We start from the raw sequence: 10,850 nt of genomic DNA on the forward strand, positions 1-10,850 counted from the left end.
CAATACGAATTCCCGTAACTCTCCGGTACTCCGAAAAATACCCGAATCACTCGGAACCTTTCCGAAGTCCGAATATAGTCGTCCAATATATCGATTTTTACGTCTCGACCATTTCGAGACTCCTCGTCATATCGCCGATCTCATCCGGGACTCCAAACTCCTTCGGTACATCAAAACTCAATAAAACTGTCATCGTAACGTTAAGCGTGCGGACCCTACGGGTTCGAGAACTATGTAGACATGACCGAGATACTTCTCCGGTCAATAACCAATAGCGGGACCTGGATGCCCATATTGGCTCCCACATATTCTACAAAGATGTTTATCGGTCAGACCGCATAACAACATACGTTGTTCCCTTTGTCACCGGTATGTTACTTGCCCGAGATTTGATCGTCGGTATCTCGATACCTAGTTCAATCTCGTTACCGGCAAGTCTCTTTACTCGTTCCGTAACACATCATCCCGCAACTAACTCATTAGTCACAATGCTTGCAAGGCTTATAGTGATGTGCATTACCGAGTGGGCCCAGAGATACCTCTCCGACAATTGGAGTGACAAATCCTAATCTCGAAATACGCCAACCCAACAAGTACCTTTGGAAACACCTGTAGAGCACCTTTATAATCACCCATTTACGTTGTGACGTTTGGTAGCACACAAAGTGTTCCTCCGGTAAACGGGAGTTGCATAATCTCATAGTCATAGGAACATGTATAAGTCTTGAAGAAAGCAATAGCAACATACTAAACGATCGGGTGCTAAGGTAACGGAATGGGTCAAGTCAATCACGTCATTCTCCTAATGAGGTGATCCCGTTAATCAAATGACAACTCATGTCTATGGCTAGGAAACATAACCATCTTTGATTAACGAGCTAGTCAAGTAGAGGCATACTAGTGACACTCTGTTTGTCTATGTATTCACACATGTATTATGTTTCCGGTTAATACAATTCTAGCATGAATAATAAACATTTATCATGATATAAGGAAATATATAATACTTTATTATTGCCTCTAGGGCATATTTCCTTCAATAATCAACTCACAAATACTCATGGTGACATTGGAGTATCTGCGTGATATTAGAGTTGGTTGATGTGTATCATATGGTGTTATTTTAGTACGAACTCTTAGATAGATCGATTGGAAAGGATAACTTGGCGTTATTTTAGTACAAACTCTTGAATAGATTGATCGGAAAGGATAACTTTGAGGTGGTTTCGTACCCTACAAACAATTTCTTCTTATTTTCTCCGCTAGATAAGAACTTTAGAGTGATTCTTCATCGCACGTTGAGGGGTGGTTATATGATCCAATTGTATTAGCATTGTTGAGAGATTGCACTAGCGAAAGTATGAACCCTAGGCCTTATTTTCAAGCATTGCAATACCGTGTGTGCTCACTTTTGTTACTTGCTACCTTACTGTTTTTTATTTTTCCTATTATAAAAATCAATATCTACTATCATTACTACACTTGTATCACCATCTCTTCGCCGAACTAGTGCACCTATATAATTTACCATTGTATTTGTTGTGTTGGGGACACAAGAGACTCTTTATTATTTGGTTGCAGAGTTGTTGAGAAAGACCATCTTCATCCTATGCCTCCCACGGATTGATGAACCTTAGGTCATCCACTTGAGGAAAATTTGCTACTGTCCTACAAAACTCTGTGCTTGAAGGCCCAACACGAGTCTACAGGAACAAGTTGTGTAGTAGACATCAGTCAACCGCCGGTCGCTGACGACAACGGAGACGGATGCTCGCCGGCTACGGAGGAAGAACGCGAAGGCGCTCCGGCTTGCCATTGAGCAGTAGGAGCGCGACGCGGTGTAGGCAACGGTGGAGGTGGCTCGGGTGGCCGAGCTCAAGCGGCAGCAGGACAGGGTCGTCTGGTGGATGAATGGGCTCATCGTCCTCTCCGACTCCTCGTCCGACAATGATGACGACCACAACTCCACCTTTGATGACTTCAATGATCCACCACCTGCCGTGGACGCCTACAACCGCACCGACAGCCAAAAGGGCAAAGGCCCTGCGAGGAAGTGGTGATCCCGCTCCTCCTCCGTTTGTATTATCATTTTTTAGTTGTTTAAGTTTAGAACTTGTCCGGTGATGAATTGTTGTGATCTTTTGGATGATTTAAAGTGGGTTTATGTGCATTGCATTTTGTTGTCCGTTTGACGTCAATTTCGTTGAGGAAGTGGTGATCCTCCTCCTCCATTATATTATCATTTTTTAGTTGTTTAAGTTTAGAACTTGTCCGGTGATGAATTGTGGTGATCTTTTGGGTGATGTAAAGTGGGCTTATGTGCTTTGTTGTCTGATTGATTTTTGATGCCAATTTTGTTGTCAGTTGTTTGATCACGTAAAGTAATTTATCATGTCATCATGTTACATGTATAGTATAGATAAGGGTGCCTGATATAAGATACGGTTGGTTGGGCGAGTCCGCGGACGTACATGGGGAATTTAAGGACTGCCCGGTCGAGCGAGTCTGCGGATGTATACGGGGCGGATTTGGTAGTGCGGGATTATATAGGTTGTTACAACCAGTTAGGGGAAGATTACGGGTTAGGATTATATAGGTTGTTACAACAAGTTAGGGGAAGATTACAGATTTGGATTATATAGGTTGTTACAACAAGCTAGGGAAAGATTACAGAGTAGTGGTATACACAGAAAGAGTTAAACGTATCTACTCGCCTATCGTTTCACATCACACACACCAACGTGAATACGTGATAGGCACAAACTGAGCAAGTGAGCAAGGTTTTGATGTGCGCTCCGTGTGCGTGTTCAGTTCATCACATGACGCTGCACCCAGCACTAGGCTCCTCCTCGTAGCACTGCGGCTGGTACGGATTCCTGCCGTACCCTCCGACGTACGCCCCGTACGCGCCGTGGTCGTACACGGGCCCGCCGTAGTACCCGCCGGCAGGTGCCCCTCCGGCGTACCCGTGTCCGTATGCGGGTGCGCTGTACCCCCACCCAGGGGCGGCCGGCCAGATGGACGGCGTGGCCATCGCCTGCGGCATCATCGTCATGCTAGGCGCCGACGTCGGCATCCGCACCGGCGCCATGGCCGTCATGGACGCCGGCTGCTGGCCGCGCGGGGCCTCATTCCGTGACATCGCCGTGGTAGTTACTACCTTCGGCTTGCCGCCGTGGCCGTTGCCGTGCCCATGTCCGTGTCCGTGTCCGTGGCCTTGGTCGTGGTGGCCGCGCCGATCGATCCGTTCGTCGTCCTCCATGCCGAACTGGACGTGCTTGGTCTTCTCCGGCTTGCCGCCGTGATTGTGACCGTGCGCTTGCGGGCCAGGGCCGTGCCGATCGATTCGTTCGTCGTCGTCCATGCCGAACTTGACGTGCTTGGTCTTCTCCGGCTTGCCGCCGTGACCGTGCGCTTGGGGGCCGGGGCCGTGGCCGTGGCCCTCCTTGCCGTGCTGCTTGGGCGCCACCTTGGCGCCGGGGTTCCCTCCGGCGACTTGTACGTCGGTGATCACCTTGCCAGCATCGGAGCAGAGCCTGTCGGCGACCTCCTCGGCGTCGAAGGAGCCGGACACCGTCACCGTGTTGCTCTTCTCGTCGTACGAGATCATCTTGATGTTTTCTCTGTCTGTTGATGCATGCAGAAACAGAAGTGAGTTGTCTAGTCCATGGATCAAGAATCTTTCTATTGCAATTTGCTCCTGATAGTATGTACTACAAGGTGATGCACAATTTGGGATCTCGGGGCACTTAACCTTGGAGCTTGCAGAGGACCTTTCTGATCTTCTTGTAGCATCGGTCGCAGTCAAGGTCGACTCTCATGATGATTGTCGACATCTGAAAGTAAAAAATATCTTGCGATTAGTCCAAACTAATTTCTTTTTAACAGCAGTCCAAACTATTTTTGTTTGTTACATTCCCTAAAAAACTTACTTTTTCAGTATCTATATAGACATAAAGGACAGAGAAAAATTAAGAGAGCTTTGGCCTGAACTGAATCTTGCAGTAGTTTTGTTTCATGAGAGAAGCAGAGGATGAGTGAATCAGAATCCTAATTTCCTGGGAATATTGACTACTTCTCCGGCCGACATATCCCCGGATCAACAACTAATAGCTACAGTACAAGCTAGGTAGTTGGTCAATTTATTTTAAAGAGGAAAGCATCTCGCTCGTTGCCTTGATCTCTACTTCACGTCTCCCACTTTGGTAGACAGGCCACAAAGCAATCAGTTATCCCACCAAGCGTTAGTCACAGTACACCAAAAGTACTGTACCGATCGTCTGAACATGGATCTACTAGCATTAGAGATCTTCTGCCTCGTTATAAAAAAAAGAGTTTCAATCGAGAGAGAGAGAGAGAGATAGAGAGTGAGGGAGAGCGAGAGAGTGAGTGTTTCAAGGCGCAAGGATTTTATAGCAGTTGATGAACTTTGATAGTGTTTGCGTGCGTACCAGGAGAAACTCGGAGCATGTAGGAAAAGACCCGCGCTAATGAAGAGAGCAGAGGTCTTACCTCCAAGGTTAGGTCCTGCCTTCTTCTTCGTGGTGATCGCTCGTGGCAAAGCAAGAAGAGCCAGCCAGCCGAGAGGGAGGCCGGCAGGAGGAAGAAGAGGTGAGGAAGCAAGACGAGAAAGAGAGAAAAGTGAGGGTGGATGCAGTGGCAGCTCTGGTTTTAAACTAGCTGGTGGCGCAGGCACAGGCTGACACGCATGATTGCATCGACGCTGCTAGCTCTCGGTGCTCGGTGGGCCGACCACCTTAAAACCAGCGGGATTTCATGCAGGAAATAAAATAGTAAAAGGGGGTGTGATCCAGAATGGCTTAGCTCACCGCCACCTTTCCACCCGCGAAACTGCTCTACACCTCCACCCGTAGCGCTCTCGCTGTAGCCGCTTTTCTGGCCCGCCCGGCGCGTAGTCCGTAATGTGTCGGCGAGCAAGGGCACTACGCTATGCGATAAGATTGAGGGAGTTTGATTAGGCTACTAGTACTACTAGTACTACTACCACCACACCAGACTGCCATGATTTTCGATCTGGGTGGAGAAGTGGCGTCTTCCTTCCCCACCTCTCCCGCCTTTTCCCCACCATTCGCCGGGGAAGGAGGACGAGAAGAGCTGTCGCTAGCAGAGCTGCTGCTGCACTGTTGAGCTGCCGCGCTGTTGAGAGAAGCCGCTGTTCGAAAAGGAAACCAAATAAAGCTGTGGATAGTACCACCGCCCTGCCCTCGAGATGTTCGCGTGGTGAAAGTAGCACCATGTAGCGGTGCTCCACCTACTGTCTACTGAGTGAGTACTAGGATCATCCCATTGCAGGCAATGCAACGGAAGCCCGTGACGGTCGGTTTTGCTTCTTCCAGATCTGCCTTTGCTAGAACAGCGCCCAACTGACTCCCAGTTCAGGATGTTTGCACGTCGTCCATGCACGCTGTTTGCACGGAGTTGGAAATGTGTGTGGGCAAAGTTTTCTCTTTGTCTTCATTTAGCAGTCCCTCCTGCCAATGCATTGCACGGGCGCGCTTCAAGTGGGCGGACGCGCCTATGAAGGAACCCAAATACTTAGAAACGCAGCTGCGCTCTCTGGATGTTCCGAGCACACGTACTAGCCGACAAACTGCAAACGTCGCTCCCTTCCAAAAAAACAGCACACCGATACATCCCTTCCGCTATCCTTATCCCGGTCCCTCTCCAGAAAAAAGCCTTATCCCGATCCCTTTCCTCCTCTCAGAACGGAGGTGAAGAAGCACGGGAGCACACCGGAGCGTCGATGTGGAGGCGGCGGATCAGAGGAGCCGGCGAAGAGGTCGGCCAGGACGGGAATAGCAGCGCCACCGTCTCTTCCTCCCAAATTTTCAGTGCGGAGCTGGAGTAATGCCGTCGGCGTCGTGGTCGAGCCGTCAAGGTACCTCCTCTTCGCGCGCGCCGCGATTTGCCTTCTCATGCATGCTGGCTGCAAGGGTCTCAACCCCGCCGCCGGAGTCGTGAACGGGGTCTCCATATTGAGGGGTAGGGGACACGCACGAGAGAGAGAGCGGGAGGGCAATGGAGACGTCGATTTTTGCCGTCGATTAGAGGTAATGGCGCAGTAGCGCCTCCAAATCTAGGGTTGGTAATTCTAGTTTAGACATATGTATTTTGGGGATAATCCTATTAGTTTGGGTGCTTAGGTATTGACGCACAACAGCCCTGGATTGCACAATAGATAGCTTTATTAGTAGCTCGTGCTTAGCATCATAGTCCATTAGTGTGCGTGTGTGGTAGCTGTAGAGCTTGGATCAGGCGCAAAGCAACCCTGGTTTGCATGCGACAGCAGGACCGGAGCTCACCTGCCGGCGGCGTGATGCGACGAACTGCACCGAAGAACACCTTTATGGACATGAAGACACCCCCATTCAATCTACAATTCTGCTACTTCTTTAAGGTGTGAGCATGGTCATTCCTTGCAAATTTTTATGGGTGCACACCACATGCTCGATCAACTGTCTCCATAGTTTGAACCAGCGGCCTTGTCCATATGCATGTCATATGTGCAACTTGCTATGCGACTATTCTTATGTCTACAATTGCATACTAGTAGTAGTATAAACAGTTAAACACCCATTAACTAGCGAAACTATTTCATATAAACCTAATATGATTTTGCCTCATAAATTGGATGTGTTTATTCCCACTACTAATCGAAGGGGTGTTCTCATGCCAGGGTGCGGGATGTGGGATGTCCACCCATCCGCAACTACTGGAAGAACACGCTGGCAGCGAGCGTCCCCAAGAGCAAGGGAGGAGATGATGTTGCAGCTCAAGGGGGCCTCACTACCTGAAGGTGAGCATGGATGGCGCCCATTTTCCCCCATCAAATTTGTACAAATTCGTTGCAGAGCAATGGACATTTGTGTTTGAATCAGTGGGTGAACTTTTTGCAATCAATAGATAGGCAGTTATGTGAATTATGGGGAGAAAGCAGTCCCTTGGATTTCTAGAAGAGTTGCCTCGTATTGTAATGCAGTTGCTTGATTTTGTTAGGACAGTTGTTTGGTTTTTGCTAGGCCAATTTTGCATTGTGTTTTAGGTAATGCGGTTGCTTCGATTGCTAGGACAGTTGTTTGGTTTTTGCTAGGCCAATTTTGCATTATGTTTTAGGTAATGCGGTTGCTTCGATTGCTAGGACAGTTGCTTGGTTTTCCTAGGACTGTTGCTTGGTTTTGCTAGAATAGTTTTGCACTGTTTGTTTTTGTAATATAGTGGGATTTCTTTTGCTAGAGACAGTTGCTTTTCAATCTTGCTAGAACAGTTGTGTAGATTTTGCTAGGTTTGGGGGAGGGTAGTAGGAGTTGCTCACAGTGTGACGTCGAGCTGCGCTCGAGGGGGGGAGGGTAGTAGGATTTTTCTTTGCACAATTTGTTGCTTCAGTTACGAGCATTTGTTTTCCTGTAATATTCAACTAAAGTTGATTTGGTTTTACTGAATTCGTGGGGGGTTTATATTCAGTGATCTTCAGTCTACCTTTTTTACAAACGTTTTATTCTTAACCACAGAACAGAGACATCACCTGCATCATCCTACTTCTGAAAAAGCAACACAAAAAAGAGGTCAGTAGTGATAGAGCAACTTCGAACCAGAATAGAGCAACTGGCCATAAATCACAAAGCATCATAAAGTAAAACTTGTTGTGATTTGGGAAGAACTATCACACAACAAAAGCAACAAAAATACACAAAAAAGATACCAGAGTATGCCTACACTGTTTGGATGCCTTTTTCATGCACAATACATGAAAGATTACATAGTTGCCCACAAGCAACCATACAGTTCCCTAAAAGTATGTATCGAGTTGCCCAATCCTCGTGAACAGAAACATCATCAATACCATATTTTGGCCAATATCTAAAGCTTTTAGATATCTTTCAATTTGGTTTGTGTCATAGAGATGCGTTCAGAATTTCTTATCCTCGGGTGGGATCCCATGGTGCAATCGTAAATACTTGGCGAATGATCATAGAGGGGGGGGAGGGGTGAAGCTGGTCATGGGACATAACTAAAACCACAAAGTGTTTGTAGGGGATTAAGTTTTTCTGTGAACCCCTCCAAAAGCGAACATGTTTATATTCTTTATCCCTTTTTGTAGGTGCCATAGTTGCCCATGATCAACTATACAGTTGCCTAAAACCATATATCCAGTTGCCCAATCCTCATGAACAGAAACATCACCAAGACCATATTTTGGCCACTATCTAAAGGTTTTAGATACATTTCAATTAAGTTTGTGTCGTAGAGACCCGTCAAGAATTTTTTCTCCTCAGGGTGGGATCCCTTGGTGCGAGAATGATCTTAGAGGAGGAGGGGTGGTGCTGGTCATGGGGACATAATGTTTTTAGGGGACTAAGCTTATCTGTGAACCCCTTCAAAAATGAACATGTGTATGTTCTTTATTCCTCTTTTTTAGGTGTCAACTGGAGATACGAGGCACACGACTATGCGTGCGTGGGTGTGGTTGTGTGTAGTTGCCCAAGAAAAACAGTGAAGTTGTTTGAAAAACTCCACAAAGTTGCCTGCTAAATCACATCGTTGGGATCATAGGCACCAACAAAACTGGGAGGAAGTTGCTTCATTTTAAGTAGTACGTAGGACATAAAGATTTTTTTTTAATCTGCATATTTTTTGCTGTTAACAAAAATAGTTCCTAATTTTGTGTGGACAAAGATTGATTGTATTTGCATTGAACAAGCTTCTTACGTTTTTTTTGCATGGACAAAGTTGCTTATAGCACACAAGATAGTTGCTTAAAACCAGTATGTCTTTGCTGGGAGAAGGGACACATGCCTAGTCATTTTTGATATTATGCGACCGTGTTTTTTTGTTTTTACTTGTGTATTTAATGCACCTACATATGTGTTACTGTCACCTATATATGACATCCTCTTTGCTGTTTTTGTGGTTCTTTGTTTTTTTGCATAAAGGGTTGCCTGATATTACTGCAAGGATCTTATAGGGGCAACAACCCCTTTTTTAATGTCTGACACTAGTTGCTTCAAATTTTATCATGAGTTGCCTGAAATCACAGGCAAAGTTGTTGCATGTATTTTTTACTTTTGCATAGGAGGATGCATGATAATTTTTACTACAAGGAACTTATATGGGAGCAGACCTTTTTTACACGCCTGATAGTAATTGCTTCAAATTTTAATGAGTTGCCTGAAAATCACTAGTAAGTTTGCCTTGTGTGGTTTTACTCTTTTTGAAAACAGCATGATCTATGGTCCATACATGCACAAACTGTTTTAAGGCTCTATACTTGCAGTACATAGTTGCCTAGCTTTTTGGTCATCTTTTTCAAGTTCTTACAGGAAATTGTAATTTTGCCCAACGGCTTATCTATGTGTGAAAGGAGACAAACCAAGTTTTTGTTGATCATCAACCTGTTTTTTTGGTTGTTCAAGTATCCCTGGTCATTAAAACAAGTGAAAGGGGAAGGAGGGGGAGGGGATGGAGAGGGGTGTGCGGGTTTCAGCCAGTTGTTTTTTTTCTACAATTTGATCGGTGCGTTTGAGGACGGGAGAAAGATGATCTGTTCAAAGCATCATGATTGCCAAGCTTTCTAGATCAAAAGGAGAGAGAGGATTCTGGAAACTGTTAGGTGGGAGGAGAGGAAGAAGGATGACATGCTGGGGTTGGATGCTTGGCGCTGGTAGCCAAGAAAAGGAGGAGAGGGGGACCAGGTGGGGTGCGTGGTTTGGGCGGGCATGCACTGGTTCGCGGGGACGTCACAGGAGGGGACTAGGCGCACTCTGTTCTTTACTTTTGTTGATGTATTTCCCAAAATGAACAACCTAGAATATGTATACCTAATTAAAAGGTATCGAGTTGCCCAATCCTCATGAACAGAAACGTCACCAAGACCATATTTTGGGCAATATCTAAAGGTTTTAGATACCTTTCAATTAGATTTGTGTCATAGAGACGCGTTAAGAATTTCAGAAAAATATACCAGAGTTTGCTCTGCACTGTACATGAAAGATAACATAGTTGCCCATAATCAACCATACAGTTGCCTAAAAGCATGTAATGAGTTGCCCAATCCTCATGAATAGAAACATCATTAGGACCATATTTCGATCAATATTTAATGGTTTTAGATACCTTCCAATTAGGTTTGTGTCAACAACTCAAAGCAACTCAACTAAAAGTAACTCGGTACTAAATTATCCCCATTCCGCGCGAGTGATGTTGGTCTTGACTCAAGTCGGTATACTCATGGTGGACGTTTATAGTGACTCCGGTATGTGATAGCGTTATCCGACCTTGCTAGTGAAACATTCAACGGCTAATACGATGAGAAGGTCGCGATAGTTACCTCTATGGTCTAGACCAATGAAGAGTTGTGATACGATGTAGTAGACGATGTACTCGTATGACGTACAAGTGGTTGCACAATCCCCATTTCCGATGAACTTGCTTGATATAGACGAGGGCCATGCGACGACGCGGTGTGCAACAGAGTGTGATGCCTTGGTTCTGAGGGGTGATGCTCGCTTCATTTTGTGGTAGTAGTGATGGTCGTCGCAAGAGGTATGGGTCTTGTGCCATAGTGATCAATGATTCATCGTGGAGGAGGTTGCAAGGGACGCGATCTAGCATGTGCCTCAAAAGGGAGGGACACGAGAGATGTAGTCTGGCATCGGGGCCGTTAGATTGGTCGGCCTGGCTCCCGGACAACGGTGCTAGTGAGCGGTACACCAGGTGACCGGATGGATCATCTAGCGAGGTGGCGTTCGGCACGGTACACTTAGGAGCACACGGACGAATCGGTTGATGAGCAGTTGCAGGCGTGTAAGAAAACGTAGCAAAGAAGCAAGCCA

The 10,850-nt window shown here is 46.3% G+C and overlaps 1 protein-coding gene and 1 long non-coding RNA gene across 3 annotated transcripts; one reads left to right on the top strand and one right to left on the bottom strand.

Annotated features, from left to right (window-relative positions):
• Positions 1-2,610: 2,610 nt before the first annotated feature.
• LOC123096426 (kininogen-1) lies at positions 2,611-4,744 on the bottom strand. Of its 2 annotated transcripts, none has more exons than XM_044518171.1 (3): positions 4,513-4,744; positions 3,755-3,836; positions 2,611-3,627 (listed from the first exon to the last, which is right to left on the bottom strand). In XM_044518171.1, the coding sequence occupies exons 2-3, from the start codon at positions 3,834-3,836 to the stop codon at positions 2,816-2,818; spliced, it is 894 nt and encodes a 297-aa protein (XP_044374106.1). In that variant the 5' UTR covers positions 4,513-4,744; the 3' UTR covers positions 2,611-2,815. The 2 variants fall into 2 exon arrangements, with proteins under 2 accessions (XP_044374106.1, XP_044374107.1); XM_044518172.1 differs by having other exon boundaries at positions 4,452-4,713.
• A 161-nt stretch (positions 4,745-4,905) lies between these two features.
• Positions 4,906-7,016, top strand: LOC123096427 (uncharacterized). Its single transcript, XR_006446597.1, has 2 exons — positions 4,906-5,899; positions 6,698-7,016. It is a non-coding gene; the product is annotated as an uncharacterized lncRNA (long non-coding RNA).
• Positions 7,017-10,850: the final 3,834 nt, after the last annotated feature.

The sequence above is a fragment of the Triticum aestivum genome, chromosome 4D (assembly GCF_018294505.1).
Source record: "Triticum aestivum cultivar Chinese Spring chromosome 4D, IWGSC CS RefSeq v2.1, whole genome shotgun sequence".
Taxonomy (NCBI): Eukaryota; Viridiplantae; Streptophyta; class Magnoliopsida; order Poales; family Poaceae; genus Triticum; species Triticum aestivum.